The 22,855-nt window shown below is 43.7% G+C and overlaps 1 protein-coding gene across 1 annotated transcript in view; it reads right to left on the reverse strand.

The window, feature by feature from the left end:
• The window catches only part of LOC135873797 (collagen alpha-6(VI) chain-like), a 111,592-nt gene that overhangs the window by 80,255 nt on the left and 8,482 nt on the right, over positions 1–22,855 (reverse strand). The window contains exons 4-9 of the mRNA XM_065398414.1: positions 17,667–17,762; positions 15,037–15,627; positions 13,835–14,440; positions 11,281–11,841; positions 4,116–4,673; positions 1,316–1,891 (exon numbers count right to left, since the gene is read on the reverse strand). Of these exons, the coding sequence (XP_065254486.1) occupies positions 1,316–1,891; positions 4,116–4,673; positions 11,281–11,841; positions 13,835–14,440; positions 15,037–15,627; positions 17,667–17,762 (2,988 nt within the window). The remainder of the gene's footprint in view (positions 1–1,315; positions 1,892–4,115; positions 4,674–11,280; positions 11,842–13,834; positions 14,441–15,036; positions 15,628–17,666; positions 17,763–22,855) is intronic.

A 22,855-nucleotide genomic window follows, 5' to 3' on the forward strand; every position in this document is an offset into this window, starting at 1 on the left:
TGCCAGAAATCTGGATTTATTTGAAAACGGTTTCAAACACTAAAAAGGACCAAATTTGACAATTTATTTGCAACAAATCATTCAACTAGCTGCACAGACCAGCAACCTAGAAAGTGCACCTAAAGTACTGATTTTTAACAAGGGACAGAGACGGGCATTAGGAAAAGTAGAAATTGTGGGGCCTGATTCTCCACATTACACGCTCCAGTACACAAGCATGAAGAGGGCATAAAACCCTACCAAACTGGATTTCCTCACTAGTAGGAGTAGCATTTTACAGTCTCTGCAAGTGACTACTCTGGGGTGCAAAGATCTCTGTGATTCCTCCTATGGCCTGTGGGCAAATAGACAGGAACATGGACAGGCAAATGAGGATGAATCTGACTAGTTGGTCATTCAAATATGTCTTTTTTATACAGCACAGGGGTTTGGAAGTGTAGACCTATGTGTAGCTGTATGGGACTAGAGCACTGGTGGGCAACCTGTGGCCTGTTAGGGTAATCCGCTGGTGGGCCGTGAGACAGTTTGTTTACATCGACCATCTGCAGCTCCCAGTGGCTGTGGTTTGCTGTTCCCGAACAATGGGAGCTGCAGAAAGCCACGGGCCACAGGGATGTGCTGGCCTCCGCTTCCTGCATCCGCCATTGGCCGGGAATGGTGAACTGCAACCACTGGGAGCTGCGGGCAGCTGTCCCTGTGGACGATCAACGTAAACACACTGTCTCGTGGCCTGCCAGCGGATTTCCCTGAGAGGCTGCAGGTTGCCCACCACTGGACTACAGGATGCCACTGTGCAGTTTGCATGGTGTAAGTTTCCTCATAATTGCCACTGCATTTTGATTGCCACTTGCAATAGTCTCCAGCTGCCTGTTCTCACCTATTTCCTCAGCAGAGCTCATCAACCAGGCCAAATCATGTGGTGCTTTTGTGATGTAGATAAATGCCTATCCCCACAGCAACTAGTCTAATCAAACTGAAACCTGAACTCAGGCCTCTTAAAGTGAAAGGTTAGTGCCCTAATTTTACCTTTATGAAAGTTTTGAACCTGCACAGACTAACAATAATATCAACCACTTAAGCAATGAAAACCCTCAGTTGTAGGATCAAGGATAAGCTTTAAGCACCTTCCCTTTTTGCCTATAGCTTAGCTTGCTAAAGAGAAAAAAAAAAAAAAAAACACAGGAAGCTAGATATACAAATGAAGCCACACACGTTGCTTTGAAATTTTAGAGATGTGTCTCCCCATCTTTGCCAATTTTTAAATAAAATGATGAGGAAACTTTAAACGGTATAGACTAGTAAAACAAACACTTACCTGGTTTTGAATCATCACATATTTTTTCTGATATTGCTACAGATGTGTTTTTGAGTCCTTCAAATGTATCCACATAGTAATATTTGTCTTCTGATCCAGCCATGGCCAAAAGCTCATCAGGTTTTGCTCCTTTTATCCCAACAGCATAGATAATAATTCCATTGTCTCTTAATCTCTTGGCTGTGTCATTGAGCTGTGCTGAATCATGGGACTCACCGTCTGTTATCACTATAAGAATCTGTGGAACTCCCTTGCTTTTGCGGCCGCCATGCTCCTGAGCAAACAGAGCTTCCGAATAGTCAATTGCCTTGGCTGTGAACGTTAAACCTCCTATAGTTCCATCATTCTGGATAGCCTCAACAATCTCAGATTTTGTTCTGTTCGTATTAAGGTAGAAAAACGTTTCCGGTTCATCAGAATATTTTACAGCTCCAAACCGAACTCTATCTGGCGCGACATCAGATTTTTTCACCAAGTCAATCATGAATTTTTTCATGGTCTGGTATTGTTCGGGACTTATGCTCCTAGATCCATCTATCACAAACACAACATCTAATCTTTCTATCCTTTTGCATTCTGTAAAAGAACAAATGACAAAACAAAAAAACCCAAACAGGTAAGTAAGTACAGACTCTTACTGAATCTTTCTTACTAGCCCCCTTGTATTCAAGCAAAGTTTGTGAATTCAGATCACTTTTTGGAGGCAGTAACACAACTGAACAGCCTATGTTAGGCATGTTTTGGGAAAATCCATCAGTGCACAACAGAAGAGCCTAACCACTAATCCTAAAATAACTGAGAGTTTCAACTTAATCTAAAATCCAGAGGGATGGTGGGGGCGGGGGGGGGGGGGGTGAAGAAATGAATAGTAACAACAGAATGGGATCAGGCTAGATGATCAGAATGGCCTCTTCAGGCCTTAAAATTCTATGAATCTGTATTCTATTAGAATACAAGCACCAATTAAAAGCTTGTATTTTCATTTTTGGAGTTATGTCAAATTTCTGTGACCTTTGTTCTACTACAGAGTCACCATACACACAGTTTTATTTACTGTTTACTAATGGAAATTAGTCAAATTCTGCTGCCATTTGCATCTATACAACCACACTGAAATGCATGGAGACCCACCAGGCATCAATGATAGCAGAATTTGTTTTGTGCTTTGGATCTATTGCATTTTTTTTCTGTGTGTAAGAAAAATGTTCCATTTGGAGACTGAAGCCCTGCCGTCCCTGCACAGCCCCCAAGGCCCTATGTTGCAGTAACCAAAAAGGGCTGAACAGGACTTTTGTGAAACCCATTAAAACTACTCCTAAACTAAAGATCAGCATTTATGACGAGGAGATGGGAAGTCAATACCGAATTAACAGTTTAGTAAGGAGGACATTGTAGCTCCTAAACAAGGAACAAAATATATACCTTTCAGGGCAGGTTTGGATCTGTTCTCACTTTGCAACAGCAAAAATGTGTTTTCTACAATTGGATTAGTGAGTGCAAGAGAGACCCAGAACTCAGTCCTGTAAACCCCTGAAATGGAATATGCAATGTGCAAAGAGGAGAGAGACTCCTTGTGCTCTCCCCAGCCACACTGCAGCCCTGGGCTATTCCATTTTTCAGGTTCTTATGCAACAGCAAGTGCAATGTTTGGATAGCAGCCTCTGCAGGGAAGTGTTTGCACAGATGGTTATCACTCTATTTTATTCTATATAGGTTCTTATACTGTAATCATCACCTTAATATACCTGTGTGCCTTCCAACCATGTACTGAGCAGTGAGTTTTTTTCTCTCATCCTCTCCCCAGGGGCAAAAGTGTGTTTAGTGAGTTGTTTTGAATGGCACCTTCACTCCCCATATATTTATGTTAGAGAAGGCAAGGTCAAAGGAAAACACCTTGCACTTGGAGTGGAAGGTGGAGAGGTTTGTGACAGACCTTAGTTCCTGTGAGAATTCATTTCACACAGTCCTGGACTGGGACCCCCCAAACATGAGTAGCATGTGGTCACTACCATTTTCATCTATCTGTACACAGTTTTATGCCTCTTTTGCACCTATTTAAATGCTTCTGTCAACACATTTTCTTAAAAGCCTTGGCTACATTGGGTTTGAACCACATCTGGAACCCAAACTGAAACTTGTAAATACGGTTCCAACAAAACTAGTTTCCGGTGCTGTATTGCTGGCAACACGGATGGGGGCCAGACTCTCTCTCTCTCTCTCTCTCTCTCTCGCTGTGTGTGTGTGTGTGTGTGTGTCTGTGTCTGTGTGTGTCTGTGCGCGTGCACCTATCTATCTTCTAGGCCATTCAGGGTTCCTGTGTAAATGAGTACTACTAAAGTCTATCAGGTAAATACAACCTATAGAGCCCATTTCTGCCCTTATTTACATGGTGTACAATTTCTATGACTTCAATAGAAGTTGCACCCTTGTAAATGAGGGCAGAACTAGGCCATTAGTGTGAACAAGAATCAGTCCCCAAGGATGTTTTACACTGCCAGAACACCACAAAGGAGCCTTAGTATAAGTAAGAATCAGATTCTTAGTCTTTTCTTACACCCATTTGAGAGAATATAGCATCTTTGAAAGCTAGTAGGACAGGCCTCCTGGTACCATGAGCCAAATTCTACCTTCATTTTCTCGCACACTTCTCATCCCTGTGGGCATCTCCAAAAGAAGATGACATTGCAAGTAGAAAGCATGCCTGTTTATTTACTTTATTACAATACTCAACTATCTGGACAGAGCAAAATTCCTACACAGACACAGATTGACATGAGTTATTGAAAACGGCAGTGCTTACCCTCATGAGGTGTGCATATTCCAAAGATGATCTCATCTTCTATGTGCTTCAGAGTATCAAATTTCTCAATGTAAAAAACCAGCTCACACTTCCCACTAATCTCTTCCAGCTGAGTTTTATTTGCATTAAACACCCCAACAGAGTAGATAATAACACCTTGATCACGTAGGGTTTTTGCTGGACCTTTTACTTCATCCTGCGCTTCCCCATCTGTAATCAGGATAAGAATCTTTTTGACAGCCGGACGTGCACCTTTGGGAGGCTTGAAATAATCAGCTACAAATGTCAAAGCGCCTCCTGTTAGTGTATTTTTCCCTATAAGAGACATTCTAGCAATAGCACTGAAAATGTCACTTTTTGAAGAGTATCGGTCAAGCTGGAACTCTTCCTTCTTTCTGTCACTGAACTGGACAACCCCAACCTGCACTCGGTCTGCGCTGATGTCAGATTTGTTCACCAGTTCTCTCATAAAGTTTTTCATTTTCAAAAAGTTCTCTTGTCCTATGCTTCCAGAGCTGTCCACTAGAAACATGATGTCAGCTGTCATTTCTTTGCAGGCTATAGAAGAAAACATTTATATTAATATAACCCAGGCTGTACATTAAAAATAAGTAAATAGACTTAACTGGGGCAGGATGATCTGGGATAGAAGGTGGGTGCTAAGATTTCCGGCTGTGCTGGGTAAATGGGGGAATAGTGAGGTAGGTGGATGGGTGCTGTCTGGAGAATAGCTGGGATGAGGAGCCTGGGGCCAATACTGGGCCCTCTCTCACATTCTGTTACTGCCTCCTCCTCCAGTTGCTGCTATGCATTAGAATAGGGTTACCATATTTCCACAAGCAAAAAAGAGGACACTGGGGGGAGGAGCCCCACCCCTGCCCCGCCCCCATCCACTCCCTCGCACTTCCCACCCCCTGATTGCCCCCCTCAGAACCCCCAACCCCCCCCGCTCCTTGTCCCCTCACTGCCCCCTCCTGGGACCCCTGACACTAACTGCCCCTTAGGATCCCACCCCCTATTTATGTACAGGCGTGACTACCTGCCCTTTCCTGGTTATTATACGCGGCCAGTCCGCATCCATATCCAGTAATTAAATAAACTAATAATTTAAATTGGAATTTCATCCATTAATAAGTATTTATTATATAATTAAAACCATTCTATTGAAGGACAGATATTAAATAACACTAAATAAATTAATGTTCAAAACAATATTAAAAATTTGAAAATTTAGAGCATGGAAACCAAAATAGCTAAAATTTAGTTTTGGCAAGATACACGGAATGGAAACTCCGGGATCTTTACCTGTCACTGAATATAGCCATCATACCAATAGTGGAATATAAAACAAGTCTACATATACTCTCCTTAAAATTTTTACTTCTGTCCATTCCCAATAATTGTAACAAATCATTATTACCTTCACTCCACTTGCCACGCGCCCCAAGCACAAAACCAAAGAAGTGAATATTTTTACCTCCCGTTAAGTTTTTAATTTCTTCCTCTAACTCAAGATAATAAGCCACCTTCTCACTGTGGGCTTGTTCCAAACTTCCGGCATTATCCTCCCATCGCACTGTAACATCAACCACCACTGCTGTATCTCCTTTTATAAATATAATATCCGGCTTTCTTAACTCACCCTTACTATTTCTCAAATGGGGCTCTATCATTGCCTTCCACCCTAATTTACCAACCTTATCTACAACTGCAGACACTACTCTATTATGCCTTTTTATCCTAGCATTCTTAGTCTTATAACATTGTCCTGAGATATGGGGAACAGTCTCCCGCACTTTACCGCACCATCTACAAAGAGCATTCACACCTCCTCTTCCTCTTGCTAATGTCTCCCTAGTAGGATAAATATTTGCCCTAAGCTGCAATGCTGCGATATACGCTGACGATTTAACTTTACTAGAATTTCTAAAAATCGAATTACTAATTAAATCATTTTTAAAATATTTTATCCCTATTCCCTGACATCTCAGTTCCGACCATCTTAAAAATTCCTCTTCCCTCCATTTCTTGGGATGAGATGTTACTGCACTAAATGACAATATTTTATCCACAAGATTTTCTCCTGCATATAGATAAGATAGGTCCATCCAATCATCTCTCGAGACAATATGTCTCCTCCATTTACGAATTAACATATTTGGGATTTGCACACTAAACTTAGTGAGAGCTAAACCACCATCCCTACCTCTAGAATAAAATATCCCATCTGTGGTACACTGAGGTAAATGTAAAATCTCTTTAACTATTTTTCTAACTAACACATCAAGATCGTCTAAAAGATTAAAAGGGGGTTCTATTAAAAGAAGATTATAAAATAGCTTCGGTAAAATATATGTCTGTAAAATTAATATTTTTTGGGTCGGTTTTAATGGGGCCTTAATTAAATTCTCACTCCAATCTTTCAATTTTTCTTTAAGTACCGGTCCCCCTACACCTATCCAGGGATCTATTCTAGCTCCTAAATATTTTTCAAAATCCCCTGGTTGAACATATTCAATCTCCTCTGACCCTATCTGCCAATTATCCTTAGGATTAACTACATAGGTTTTATGTTTAGTTAAAATATGAAAGCCTTTCGTTTTCTTCACATTAACAGAGAGATTAGTATTTTTACAAAACTCCTCTAAGATACCCAAATTTTTAATCATTCCTTTATCTGAGCTACTTAAAATTGCCACATCATCGGCAAAAGCCAATGACGTGACACCATTACCCTTAACATAAAAACCACTTCCTTCTACTTCTAATCTAGTTAAAAGGGGATCCATAGCAATATTAAACAAAATTGGAGACAGCGGGTCACCCTGCTTGACCCCCCTCCTAATTAAAATAGACTCAGTAACTTCATCACCCACCCATACCCTAGTTGTGCAATTATCATAAAGGTCCCTAATAATATCTATAAAATGTTCATCTATACCAAATCTTCTCAACCCGGCTATTATATGTCCGTGTCCCACAGAATCAAAAGCTTTAGCCAGATCTACGAACACTATTGCAATTTCATTCCCATTTCGTTTAGCCCCTTTAATCAAATTATCTAATATAGCAATATTTTCCTCACACCCAGGGGCGGATATAAACCCTTTTTGTCTACTACATATCTTAACTGTTTCCACCAGTCTTTTTGCTAATATTTTGGTATAGATTCTAATCCAAACTGACCCAATTGTCAATGGTCTCCAAGATGTTAACTTCTTCATTTCCTCCTCATCTTGTGTCTTTGGTATTAAAATCGTTCTATTTTTCTTAAATTCATCTGGTACCTGTCTATTTAGAAACCATATATTAAAAATTTTTGTAAGTATTAAGGAGTCTAAATTAAAAATATCCCACAAATTGCTCACTTTTACTTTATCTGGGCCAGGAGCACTATCTTTTCTTATTTCTCTTAAAGCTATTCTAATCTCATCCACAGAGATCGGACTCATTAATATATCATTATCCGCATTCTCTGTGGATGATGGCCACCCTATCATATTACCAAGTCCAATTGTTCCCAAAATATTCACATAGTATTCCTCAATTTCTTTCATAGGGATAGCACACTTAGCCTTATCTGGCTCTCCCATTATAATGCGAGTCAATCTTCTTCTATCCTTATCAAATAATTGTTGATAGAATTTATACTTAGCTTTCTTTGTAGCATATCTCCTAATTGCATTAAATTGCTTCCTTCTCCCCTCCTTTCTCATCTTCCCTTTTCCTTTATTCCTCAACTCTATTTGACTTTCATTTCTAGGGTCCTTTCCCTCTACTAATGAATAACATAATTTTTCCAACATTGCCCATCCGAGAGCTTTTGTTAAATCCTCCTTTAATAATCCTTCAATTTCCCCTAAACTATTTATTATTTCTCTTCCCTCCCTACTTTGTTTTCCCCGTTTACATATTTTCTCCACTAAATCCACTTCTGGATGTCCTTTTAGTGGGAAAATCCTCTCTCTTGGGGGCGGAATTTCTAATATATTTACTCTAATGTCCTCTACCTCAGTCACTTCCTCCCTATCTCCTGTTACCACTAACTTCTTCTTTGCTAATTCTCGTCTTTTATCTGATATTTGTTTATTCGTTTTGGTCCTCATCTCGCTCTCAATACATTTATTTATATTCCTTTTCCCAATATATTTCCTTTCCAACTGTATAAGCTGCGCAACCTCATCTTTGGTCCATATACGAGATCTAGTCGATCCCTCTTTGATCTTACTTTTAGCAGCCATATCTTCTTTTCTTTGCTCATTCCTCACAGCAGGGTGTCTATGTCTACAGTGTTGGCTCAATCCAGATCTAGTATGAAAACCAAGCCCACAGACCGAGCACGTATGGCTCTTCATTGGGGTATCCTCCTTCTTGGGTATGCACTTGGGGTAGTGGCAAGCTATATTATGATATTGAGAAGATTTTCCACATTTACTACATACAACTCGTATGGCTTTACTTTTATGAACCACATTAATGTGTTTGGCCCATTTACCAAATGTTGGTAATATCTGGGGACATATTGGACAATTAAAACTATCAACGGGATACTCTAAATAAAAAACCCCATCCTTCCACGAACTACTTTCTAATATATTTATATTACTACCAGTACTGTTAAGATCCTTATTACGATCCCTATTAAAATCAGTACTTGGTCTAAAACTATTTAATAAACTAGACCCATTAACTAAATGAGCATTAAGATATCCCGATTCACTAACATATGGATCATCAAATGTACTTAAATACTTAAAATCTGGATTAAAACTTTCCATAGTTAAATCATTAAAAGTGTCCCTTGTAAAAACCATCGGTAAAATAGATAAAATCTCCTCACCATGATCATCACAAACAGTCTCCTCTACCTCCTCTCCATGCTCCACTGGGAGGACTTGATTCTCACTCTCATGCTCATGAGACTTCATTATAGTCCACACCATTTTATCCATTGGTCCAGCGACCCTAATCACACCCCTAATATATTTAACACTGTCAGCCGGGGCATCAAAGCCAACAGCGGGGGCGTTATTAACCCGGTCCAGCGCCAATCCGGTATAAAAATATAAATTACTTTTTTCCATAGCTAAAAGATTTACCCTTCTCAGGGGGAAACTAACCCGTACCTGGGGGAAACTTACCCTTTCCAGGGGGAAACTAACCCGTGCCTGGGGGAGACTACCCTTACCAGGGGGAATCTAACCCTTACCAGGGGGAGTCAACCCGTACCTGGGGGAGGCTACCCTTACCAGGGGGGCATCCATGTGGCACCATATGGGGCTGCCCAACCCCGTCCCACACCCCACTGAATGTGGGATGTGGGTTCGTCCTCCGCAATCCGCCTGGCTATCCAAGCCAGTTACCGACTCTCACCACGAGGAGGTAGCGGTTGGACTTGCAATCCAGAGGCTTTCCTCGAAGAGGGGTCCCAAACAGCATAATGTCGAGCTCTAACGGGCGTGTGAGAAAAGGCTCAGATCTTGGTAGGGGTTGCCCCTATTGACCGGGCTCACGCCCACCCCCACCTCACCGATAACCCATTCTCTCACTACCCTCAGGCAATGTTTCCGTCCAAGCCCGACAGCTGAGAGGGTCCAGAGACGCATGGAGAGCCATTAAGAGAGCCCTACTTCTTGTCCCCTGACTGCCCCCTCCTGAGAACCCCCCACCCTCACTGCCCCCCTACGACCCTACCTCTCCCCTGACTGCCCCAACCCTTATCCACACTCCCACCCCATATTCACACCCCCGCCCCCAGACAGACCCCCCCAGGACTCCCATGCCCTATCCAACTGCTCCCCGCCCCCTGACAGGACCCCCAGAACTCCCGACCCATCCAACCGCCTCTGCTCCCTGCCTGCCTCCACCCCTCTCCACACCTCTGCCCCCCTGACAACCCCTCAAGAACCCCAGACCCATCTAACCCCCCCTGCTCCCTGTCCCTGACTGTCCCAACCCCTCTCTCTACACCCCTGCCCCCCTGACAGCCCCCCCAGAACCCCAGACCCATCTAACCCCCCCTGCTCCCTGTCCCTGACTGTCCCAATCCCTCTCCACACCCCTGCCCCCCTGACAGCCCCCCCCCCGAACTCCGGACCCATCCAACCCTCCTTCCCTGTCCCCTGACCAGGGCCGACTTTAAAGAGCCCAGGAATCGGGCTGCGCTCTGGCCGGAGCTCCGCCCGGGGTTGCGGGGCTTGGAGCCGAGCCGGCGCGCTCAGCTGGAACCGGGCTGGAGCCGCCGGAGCCAGGGCCGGCGCTGCTGGGGCCCGAGCCGGGCCGGAGCTGCTGGGGCCGCCGGGCGCCGCTCGGCCAAGGCCGCGCATCCCCGGAGCTCTCCTCCTCGCGCCCCCCCCGCCCCAGCTTACCTGCAGCTGCCTCCCACCTGCCCCTGCTTCTTTTCAGACTTCCCGCCAATCAATACAGGCACAAAAGATTCAGGGGTTTACAGCTGTGTATAAGCATATGACACTAGCATTCTAATAATGTACCTGTTAATCACAAACACCAACTTGACATAGCTCACTGCCAGAGAATTTAGCTTGCATTTGTTTTCCTCTTACTCTTTGTGTGTGTGTGTGGGGGGGGGGGTGGCGAGGGGGGGGGGGGTTTGAAGGCTACTGAGCATCACAGTCTTACAAAGACAATGATCTTAAATTTCACCTTGCCTGACTGCAGCCTGACGGTAGGGTTAGTGCTCTGTGGGCATCTGAACAATTCATGATACAGGCATTTACATTGGGACAATAGCAACACAACATGACAAGTTGGAAAGCACACTACTTGATGTAGGACTACCCTCTTCAGTTGAAAAGCCATCTTGTTTGTTACAGAGCTGAGAAAAATAAAAGAGGAAGGAAAAGCAGTGCTTTGATACTCTGACTGAAACCAAATAAAAATACCCTTGCTTTTTTAAAGCAAATGTTGAACATACACAGAATAGATTTAAAAAAGAAAGAAAGAAAACTGCATTATTTATAATTGGCTTGCAGACAGCCATCTCAGTTCAAAATGTGCCCAAAGTATATTTATACATTTCAGTTATTCAGGCTGGAGTAATATGCTTATCATGTTTTAAACTTAAAATTATTTGTTATACAAGAGGAGGCTCCGCATTCAATTAGCGCTCTGAGTTCAAAGGGCAAAAATCAAAATTTTCCCGTACCTTCTCCAGAACAGATCCCTTGAACAATTTCATTTTTTATGTTTTTCAAAGAGTCAAACTCTTGCACAAAGAAAGTCCTGCTCTTTGACCCTGCAATCTCATGGAGCTGTGCTTCATTTGCACCTTTTACACCAATGGCATAAATATTAACCTTCTCATTCCTCAGTCTCTCAGCAGGCTCCTTTACACTGTCATGTGACTCCCCATCTGTTAGGACAATGAGGTGACAAGGCACCCTGCCAGCTCTCTGCTCCCTTGCCCTTTTAAACAGTGGCTGCATGAAAGTCAAAGCTTCTCCAATATGGGTATCCCCATATATTTGCCTAATGTTGTCGATGGCCCTTTCTAAATCATTTGTGTTGCTGTATTCATCAAGTTCAAACTCCAGTCTTTTGTCATGTGAGAACTGCACAGCTCCAAAGCGAACTTTATTTGGCCCTATGTTAAACATCTTAATCACTTCCTTCAAAAATGTTTTGATGTCTCCGAAGGCAACAGGATAAATGCTTGTTGAGCCATCAATGAGCACATAAATATCAGCTTCCTCTGTGTCCACACATCCTACATGGAAAAATAAATTGTATACAGCATTAGTGTGAGAAGAAAATGTAAAGCGAGAAACACTGAGAGAAGCACCAAAGCATATAGACTTGTAATTAGGGCCCAGAGTCAACCAGTATTTATACAATGACACAAACCTAGGTGGAGTTCCACAGCGGCAGAAAATCTGCCAGAGAGTGAGGTTATTATGGTGCAAAGTGGCTGTAACCTCAATGTAAAGTAACAATGTCTGAGAAATGCTGGTTATTTATCTTTTGATAACTGGAGTTCAGGTTATGATCCCTATCTGTATGCCACCTGAGATGTGCATGCACTTCATGTGCCTAAGACCAGAAGATTTTTCAACAGCAGTGTTTCTTGGTCTGTATCTGTGCCCATCACTTCCTTGTGCTGCAATTCAAGGCATAAGGGACCACATGGATTGACCACCTCTCCAGTTCCTTTTCTACCATGAATAACCCAAGGAAGGGATCAGAAGCAGATAGGAAGGAGGGTGGGAAGTGGAATACAGATCGGGACCACACATCTTGAAGAACACCAGTTACTGTAAGGTAAGTAACCAGAATTTCTTCAAATGACGGTCCCTAGGGGTATTCCATTCAAGGTGGCTCACAAGCAGTACTCAATGAGGAGGGCGCAAGGAACCCTGATGTGTTTGGCAGCATGATCCTGCAATCTGAAAGGATACATCTGCTGAAGAAACTCATTCTAGGGCATAATGCCTAGTAAAAATGTGCATACAGCTCCATGTTGCCACTCTACAGATCTACAGAAGGGGAACTCCATGAAGCAAAGCCACTGATGTATCCTGTACACCTTGTGTGGGAGGGGTCACCATCAGCTCACAGCTTGATGCAACTTCAGATCCATTTAGAAAATCTCAAATGTGTGAAAGAGGAAGCAAAGGAGACAACTAGATTAGGAGTTTCCCTGAAGGGTTCTGTCATCTGCAGGTAGAATGCTCAGGCTCAATAAACATCCAGAGAATGGTGGCCCTGTCTTTTCTGGTGGCATAATATGTTGGGTGGAAGATAGCTAGGTATATGACCTGATTTAAATGGTATTCAGAGGGAACATTTGGAATGAATATAGGGTGTAACCTCAAAGAAACCTTATCCTTATGGAAGACTGTGTAGGAGGGTCCACCTTAAGGGCCCCAAGCTCACCTACTCTTCTGGCCAACAACTGCAGAGACCGACTGCTTCTGTGCAAAGAAGGGTGGACCTCCCTATTCCTGTTTTTTGATATAGTGTACTGTAGTCATGTTAGATGTGACTTGACAATGCAGGGTATGGATGAGTGGCAGGAATCTTTTTCAGGCCTCATGCACTGCCCACAGTGTCAGGGGTTGATGTTTAGCTTGGATTCTTCCTGGGTACAAGAGCCTGGAGCCGCATGTTTATCCAAGTGAGCTCTCTAACCCCATTCAGAGGCATCTGTAGTTTTCTTCATGGGTGGGGAGGGGATGAAGGGATCCCCCCAGGTACACAGCCTCTATTTTTCAACCAGTATAATGACAAAACTCTGTGGTGTTGGAGTTGTAAAAACTTGCTTGTCCAAGCTGTGTTTGCTTGGACTAAGAAAGAAAGAGAAAAAAAAAAGCCTGCCTTGCTAACCCAATGAAAATAATTTAGGCACCAATCCTATACTGGGCTTTGTTATCATGGACCCTCCCTTACACCTATGCAGAGTCCCAATGACACCAAGAGGACTCCATAAAGACATAAATTGCTCCACTAGGAGACCGTGATGCAGGATCTTTGCACTAATTCAATAAAATAACATGAACCAGTCAATATGTTAAAAAGATGGGTCCGAGCTATAGTTTGGATCCAGATTCAGCTTCGGAACTGCACTTCCTCAAAGGCTAAAGTTTGGAACTAGATCAAAAGTTCAGGGGGATTTGGATCCAGGTTTTGGTTCAAGACCATCTCTACTTAAAAATCTTCCAGCTAGAGAAAAGATAGAAATAGGATTACTGGGAAAGGTTTACCTGCTTTAAGTAGTTCTCTTCTTTCAGACTGGACATACAGTTTGTCCTGAATTTGATTCAAGAGTTTCTTTTGTAAAGTTCTGGCTTCTTTTGGCAGGTCAGAAAATGCCGTCAGCTTAGTAACATATTGCTGTTGAGGATATGATGCTATCTGGGTTAACTGGGTGTAATCAGCATTTTCAATGCCTATGGTGAATACAGTCACACCAGCTCTCCGAAGATCATGAGCTGCCTCACTTATGTTGTCTTCAGAGGGTCTGTGGGTGATCAGAATGGCTATTTGCTCTATCCCTTGGGCCTTTCTGCTTTCAGAGAAGACTCTTTGCCTTGTAGCCTTAATGGCAGCACCGGTGTTGGCCTTCCCTTCCCTTGGAGAAAAGCTCTGTATTTTCTGCAGAATAGCAGTTTTGTTTGTTTCTTCGCTCAATAACGATAACACGTGTGACTCACTGCTGTATGTCACTAGGCCAATCTTTGTACGATTCTTTTTCACATCAAGAAAGGAGACTGTATTTTGCAGGAAATTTTTAATATCTTCAGCTTTTGGTTTTGAAACACCCTCATCTACTATGAACACAACATCAGCAACAGAATCACTCTTACAAACTGCAGGGGAAGAGAGGAGAAAAGAATACAATATTAATTGTCTATTTCTTGGCCAATCCATGGAAAACTCTTCTAAAATAGTTTCCCTCATTCAGATTTATCTAGAAACACAGAAATTGCCATACTGAATCAAATTAGCAGCCCACCTAACTCCAGCATCCTGTCTCCAGCAGTGGTCAATACCAGCCATGTCAGAGGAAGCCCAAAGGAAAATGCCCATTAATTAGTTGTTTCAGGGCATAAACCAACAACAAGAGCTATTTTCTCTTGAAAATTACCAAATCTGCAAGAATAGTTACAGCTTCACTCCACCCACTCTCCATTCACTTTTGTGGAGTCCGGAGTTAGTCATGCATAAAGTCATGAACAGATAGGCACTGGTTTTCAAAATGTCAGGATTACATGCCTCTCTGTATACACAGGTACCTGGTCATGGACATGTCTGTTCTCTTCCTTATTTTAAAATATGCATGTCATTTAATATTTTGAAAATTTAGCCCACAATGTTCAAGGTGTCTTTCTTTCCAACATTGAATTACTTCTTCCAACCAATATGATCACAGCCTTGCATTCCTTACCTTCTCTCTCAGGAGCACTTGCAATTATATCTGTTGGTATTATGCCATTAATATCTGTTTGAATAACGTCCTCAATGATCTTGGTCATGTTTTGAGAAGACATACTGAGATCCCTCACTGTGCGAAACTTATAAGAAAATTGAGGTGTAGCCATTGACTGCAGTTCTTGAGGAGAAACATCCTGAATCCCCATGGCTATGATTTTTACCCCGTCACTTTTCAAGATCTTGGCAGGCTCTACTACAGCATCCTCTGATGCCCCTGAAGTCAAGACAACCAGAATTCGTTCTTTGTCTCTTCCACTAGCTGGTCCTTTGAAATAGGTCCCGTGAACTTTTCGAAGGGCATTGCCAGTTTTTACTGAACCACCCTTGAATACAACGTTTTTTTTTACATAATTCAGCATTGGGTTCTTTGCTTTATAGGCGTCCAGCAGAAATTCAACGTGCAAATCATCACTGTACTGGGCAAGTGCGATACGGTATTGGTTAGGAGTCGCTGTTAGATGATTGATCATTTTGCTAATAAAAGACTTCATAGAGGGGAACGTCTTGTTTCCCAGGCTATTAGAGCTGTCAACCAAAAGGACAATATCTGCAGATGTAGGGGCTGCAAAAATCAGAAAGTTAAATGTTATTACATATTTCTTACCCTTTATCTCTACAATACTCTGATGATACAAGCAATGCTTCACCGAAGAATTTATCCAGAGATATCCAGAAATAAAATGTCCAAAAGCTGAAAAATATCTTTCTAAGCCCAAGAATTCTCTCTTATATTTTAAGCTTATTTTATTATCATGAAAGATTACAAAGATAGGAAATTACAGATGCTCAGCATCTGTTTGGTCCCTAGGACTTCCCAGGAGATGTAGCTATTCAGTGCTTCTCAGGATTGGATGCCTGCTTCCTTTTTGAGGTTTAAATATATATTTTTTTTAATTTCTACTGAATAGGACACACATTATCTAGCAACAGAGGGTCCTGTGGCACCTTTAAGACTAACAGAAGTATTGGGAAAAAGTGAGGTTCTTACCCACGAAAGCTTATGCTCCCAATACTTCTGTTAGCCTTAAAGGTGCCACAGGACCCTCTGTTGCTTTTTACAGATTCAGACTAACATGGCTACCCCTCTGATACTTGACACATTATCTAGTGTTTCCAGTTAGAGAAATATCTCTAAGTGCTAACTTCTTTCACATGTTTGTGACTATGGGGTGGTGACTACAGGCACAATGCACAATGCACTCTGGATTATTTTTGCTAACATTCAGTTCAGCACATGGCACAGTATAGTTCACCCTTAGTGTGGAGGACCCATGCAAAGTCCCCTGAACCACTTAGACTCAGGAATTACAAGGAATTGTGCATTGCAAAAAGAATCTCCATACTAACTCTACTGCAGAGGGCTGGGATGGAGGTGGAGTCCGAAATCCACATTTAGGCAGATCCTTATCCTTTGTCCCCAACTCCCAGTGCTACTAGCTAAGAAGAGCTGAGACAACTACTTATGACTACCTCTTATGGAGGAGTCAAGGTATTGGGGTGAGAGAAGAGGAGCTGCAGTTTTACATGCTTACTCCAGTTTGGATGGGGGGAAATGTCACCTTCTCCTCTCATCCCTGTACTCTTCACTGGCACAGTCATATTTTACCTTAACACAGTAGATCTCAAGGGTATGTCAGTGATCCAGACAGCCTTAAGTGACTAACAGAAGGGTTGAAATAAAGCACCCTTCCTCCTACTTTAATTTACACCTACACCACAGTAGATGACATCTGTCACGTTCCTGAGAATGAATATTCTCTCCCATATGGAATCCTATGGCAACTGTGGACTAAGTGTGCAACCCTCTTCAGAGTCTCATTATGTTGTATGCCACAAAGTGGCAAAAGTTGCTTTTTCTTTCTGCCTTGATTCCTCTGTGCTTAGTTACCTGCCTGTCACAAGTGCTGGTTGCCTCCAGCAAGTTGCTAATCATCCTTAACCTCCACTGAAGTCAATAGGAGTTGAAAGCCCTCAGTTTTTCTCAGAGGAACTTGCAGCTTTGGGCCTCACTTTCCTCCTGAGCAACTTTCCTATTGACAACTTCTCTAAATTGTGCAACACGCCTACCCTATCAGTCACATTGATCTGGCCCCCTCCACGGCCAAATGCTGCCCTAACTTACACCACAGTTTAGCTCTCACTGTGCCTGGGATTTATACTAAGGACCCAGTTCTGCAGAACTTACATGTAGAATCCCAACGACCCCCACAGAACTCATGTGAGTAGGGAGCAGGACTGGATCCTCCTTTTGCACATGCTGAGTAATTAAATCCCAGGTACCCACTTGAAAATAACTAAATTCCATGAGTGAGCTTCATTTATACGCTATCTGCATTTTTACCTCTGAATTTGGCCCTAATCTATATAAGTCTGTCAAGGTTTACGATAGCACTGATCAACCTAATATGTAAATCTAATGTCCATCTCCATTATTCAAACACAGTTTCAGTCTATTATACAAAGTCTCATAAGGTTAGAGATCCTGACTCAAGAGTCTCAGGCTTCACCTCAAATTTTTTGGGGGGAAATTGGGGACTAAATATTGTATTTAAAAAAAATCAAATCACATAATACAACAGAGTACAAAGGATACTGAAATACCAGGCATCTGAGTTACTGAAGTTTGACTCCCAATAAGGAAGAGGAACAAAGTCAGCAGCATCTTCATATTATGAATGAACGTTCCAAGCTTTAATTCTGGAAAAATAAAATAAAAATCCCATATATCAAATATCACAAGGACCTCGGAACATGACTGCATAATGCACTAGTATAAGGAAACTTATAGGGGTAGGAAATATGTAGTCCAATCCCAATATGCTGTTATAAGAACCTAAAGCGCTATAGATAAAGAAACAGGAAAACGGTGAAGTATACATGGTCTTCTTTATCCATGTGTCACATGGCATGTACTCACCGCCGTGGCGCCTCCTGCTGGTTACCTCGGGAATTAGCTCATCCCAGCGTCGCAGCACCTCCTGCTGTCGCTTTTTGTCTTATCATTATCAATCTCCACCACTGTAATTCAGGCGCTGCGTCCCTCCCAGCCCGTAGTGCCCCTTCTCCTGGGTACTGCCCCTCAGCAGTGCCCACACACTCGGGGTCCTCCACTCCCCAGGGAACCCCAATCCTCTAAGCCCATCTCACCTCAATGAGCCACTGCCAGTCTTCATCTAGCCCCTTCCCTCAGGGGCAAACTGCAGTCTGAAGTGGCCACTCATCATCGGCCAGGGGGCCTTCTGCCTCTACCTTCCTTGGCTGCCTCCTCAAAGCCCTAATACCTCCTCTGGCCCTGACAGCATGGCCTCTGCCTGGGGGTTTGCCAGGCTGGAGCTCCCCCAGCCCTTCCCCAGCACTGCACTGTCCAAGGTACCCTTTTTGCTATCCAGCCACCAGGTCCATCTCTGTCCAAGGCTGGAGAGAGATTGACTGGCCTCTGGCCCTGCAGCCCTTTTATAGGGCCCAGACTAGCCCTTATAAGCTACCTCTCAGCCTTTTCCTGATTGGCCCCCAGCCCTCTCAAAGGGCTGGCTTTTAACCCTTTCTGAACCAGAGTGGGGTGACCGCCCCGCTACACCATAAAATCATACATTAATTATTGTAATCTCACCTGTGTGGCACTGATGCCTACAACCTTCCTGCTTCATAGCTATTTAAAATGTTTCCAAGGTGATTTTGATGACATCATTTCCCCTTTGTACCCCTCCACTGGCTTCCCCTTCTCCACTGAATCAGCGGCACCTTACCTTTCAAATCTAGTTTTTTATTATGGCCCTGACCCTCACCTTTGCTCTGTCAATGACACCCTTGAGCATCCATTTATCTGCTTGTCACAGAAGCACCTTTCTGCTTTTTCCCATGCCACCACATGTGCTGGGGAAGAACCTTCTGACAACATTCACAAGCCATCACCTTATTCTCACTGAGATTCCTCCTTAAAAGATACAAGCCTACAAACCATTGCCATCTGGGACTGATTAGGCTGGCAGCCAGCTGTTACTGAGACCACGCTGAGTTATGCAAATGTGCTTGGCTTAGGGTTGCCAGGCATCTGGTGTTCGACTGGAACACGTGGTCGAAAGGGGACCCTGGCAGCTCTGGTCGGCGTAATAGTCCGGATGGCGGCGCAGCAGGACTAAGGCAGGCTCCCTGACTGCCCTGGCTCCGTGCAGCTCCTGGAAGTGGCCAGCATGTCCACGTGGCCGCTCGGCTGCCCCCGCCTCAAGCGCTGACTCCGCAGCTCCCAGTCTCCCTGGCTCTACTGTTAGTTTTTCCTCCTCTCACTGCTCCTCCCATTTGCCAGTTTATTCACCTCTCCCGTACTTTCTAACTGCTAGATTGCAACCTCTCTGGGGTAGGGACAGTGCCTAGTACAATGGGGCCCTAACCCTTGATGAGGGTCATTAGGAAATACTGCTGTGTTCTTCAATCGGTGGCCTGCCTGCGGCCCAGATCTGGCCTATGAGGGCCTTCCCACTGGCCCACTGGGCATCAGCTGTTCCATCCTGCTCCCTGCTGGGAGCTCTACTGTAAGGACGCCCCCACTACCTGGCTCCAGCTCTGCCCTGGGCAGCGGGCTCCCAGCAGCTCCAGCCGCTGCCCAGTCCAGCTGCAGCGTCCCTATGCTGATCTGCCTCCAAGTGCCCTGCCTGGGCCCAGCACCTGCTGGTTTGGAGGACACTCTGCAGCCTGGGAGGGAAAGGGGCCGCCTGGCCGGGGAATGCAAGGGCCAGAGCTGCTGGAAGCCTGGGGCACTCTTGAGCCAGTGTGTGGAGCTTCCTTTGCAGAACCACCAGTAGGGAGCAGGAAGGAACAGCTGGTGCCTGGTGGGCCAAACAAAAGACCCTCATTCATGGCTTTGGTCCCTTTCCCTCCCCTGCTCCAGAGCATCCTCTGAGCCAGCAAGTGCCAGGCCCTGGAGAACCTGTTGGCCTGCCAAGATTTGGACATTGCCTTATAATGTAATGGAATACTACTGCAATACTAAAGATCACTACAAATAATAATGACTATTATTGCACATCAGGCTCTCTGCAATGATGAAAGGCAGCTTAAAATGTTACCACTGTCCCTTCCAACTACATATTTCTCTGCATTTCAGGTTTAATATAAAGAAACTCCTAAGAGTTCGTGTTTTACGAGTGTTTTTATGTGCCCCTTGTGTATAGCTATTAAAACGTAATATTTAAACAAATAAAAAACAGCTAAACGAGAATAAGGATTTAGAGTGGTAGCTGTACAATGAAATGGCTCTCTGCATGCCATTGTGACGTAAGACTAGAAGTACTTTGCTGAGGGATGTTAGACCCGAGAGCCCTGAGAGCCTCTTATGCTTTTTACAGATGCTCAATAAACCCTTCTGTTTTACGCTGACTGAGTCTCACTGCAGTCTAGAGATCAGGGTTGCATTATTCCCTGTGGATGTGGAGGCCCCGGGGATCCAGAGCGAGTGGACTCCCTGAGCATGCCCATGACGAGAGACAGGTGTGCCGAAGGCTCAGAGAGGTGCGGTCCCAGGAGGCGGTAGAGCCTACAGCTTAACCCCCGAGAGAGAGTGGGATCCTGAAAAGGACTGTCACACTGAAGGGGGTTCCTCCCAGGGACCGTTCGGAGCCGAGAGAGGGTATGAGTCCTGTGTGTCCGTAACAAGTTGTTGCTGAGCGACTTGTCTACGGAAGTACTAACTTCTGTGTCATGATATTTACTTGTAGGTATGTTATTTGGCCACTAGATGTCTCTGTGCTATACTGAAAGTTCCAGCAAGGGTGCGGTCTCTGGTCCCACAACAGATGGAAGCCAACTTGTTTTGTTTGTAGCTTATTCCTGTATTAATCAATGTCTGCTTTGTAAGGGCTGTGGCTACACTTACTATGACAATCTGCACATCTGTCCAAATCCTGGACCCACTGCATAGTTGGGAGTAAATGGACTACCCTCTAGAGGAAGCGAAATCCTCTGCCCAGATCATAGATTGGTTGTGAACCACTTTGCAGCAACTACCGCAGACTAAAAGCTACATCACCTGTACACCAGTTGCAGCCACTCTCACAGGGAATATTACCCAGTGAATCTGCTTTGTTTTGGAACCACCATCCCTAGCAGAAAAGCTCTCTGCCTTGTGATGCACGGAGTTCCTGGGGTGCTGGGAAATGCAGTTGGTGCAGATTCCTTGCCTGGACGATCTGCATCCCCCACCTCCTTTCCACAAGCACTGGAATCGAATGTCAGTCTGTACCCTTCAAATTCCTCCACTCCACTGGAGGATAGTGGAGGGAATGGGACAAGCCGCATAAGGCTGGCCCTACTATCAGTGATGTGTGACCTGCATCTTTAAAATCAGAACTGAGTCCATAGACTAAACTGATCTGTAAAGGGAAGTTGCATTATGGATGTATGCACACTCAAAAAACTCCACTGTGATCTATACCTACAACTGCTGCACACTTAACAGCCCTAACACAAATCCTCGTCCTTCCTGCCCATTGGAGAATGGGGCCCAGCAGGCAGCCTCAAGATGAGGAGCAGGGCAGTACAAGCAGAAGGAGCCCTGCCAAATGGCCAACAGGCTGAGGCAATGACAGAATGAACAGTTGCTCCTGTGGCCACACCTCTAAGCAAAACATCTGTTACGACCATCAAAGAATATGCTGTGTTCACGGAGCCTCTCTGACAGTTGGAGAGTTGGTTCAGCAAGCTCTGCATGCCCCCATCCCTGGTACATAAATCCCCAGCATAGGGAGTGTACCAGGGCATTTTGGGGTTGGGTGGACGTGTGGCAGAGACAGTCTTATTGACAGCTATTTCCTAGCTGCCAGAAGACCCATACAGACCATGGTCAGCTGGGTACAAGTTAAGCCAATGCTAAGGGCTTCCCTAAGCTGTATTGGGGGGGTCTAACGGGCTCTTTGAAGCCCCAGGGAAGAGGAATCACATTGCCTCCCTTCTTAGTCCCATTGCAGGGCTCTGCATCACTATTGTAGAGATGAATTCAGGCTTGGAATCTTTGGAATCTGTGTGACAAAGCCAATTTCTATGAAGGTCAATCAAAACGACACTATCCAGCATAGTTTAGAGTCCACGCTTTGTTTTCTGACTTTATTATCTTTCTTTAAATAATTAGAACAGTCGCAAGTAACACCTGAAAAAATGTAGTCCAATTACACACTGTCAGTGGCTTGAAAACTATGTTTGGCTGTAGAAAAATATAGCAAATGGAATACTAATCTTTTGGAAAGCAGACAGAATCTATTGCTTGACAGACAATATAAATTTTCACAGCACATGCAAATACTGTCCGATTGCATTTATAAGAAGAAAAGGCTTTAGGATAGAAGGCAAGCTAGATATAACTTTTTTCAATCTTGCGATTTGTGAGACATTTTACAAATCCAGCGTCAGTTTCATTGTATTAAATTTAGGGCTGTCGATTAATCGCAGTTAACTCACAAAGTAATCGTGATTAAAAAGATTAATCGCAGTTTTAATTGCGCTGTTAAGCAATAGAATACCAATTGAAATTTATTAAATATTTTGGATATTTTTCTAAATTTTCATATATATTGTATTCTGTGTTGTAATTGAAATCAAAGTGTATATTATTTTTATTATAAATATTTGCACTGTAAAAATGATAAACAAAAGAAACAGTATTTTTCAATTCATCTCATACAAATACTGTAATGCAATCTCTTTGTCCTGAAAGTGCAACTTACAAATGTAGATTTTTTTTGTAACGTAACTGCACTCAAAAAGAAAACAATATAAAACTTCAGAGCCTACAAATTCACTCA

The sequence above is a fragment of the Emys orbicularis genome, chromosome 2, assembly GCF_028017835.1.
Source record: "Emys orbicularis isolate rEmyOrb1 chromosome 2, rEmyOrb1.hap1, whole genome shotgun sequence".
In the NCBI taxonomy this organism is placed as follows: Eukaryota; Metazoa; Chordata; order Testudines; family Emydidae; genus Emys; species Emys orbicularis.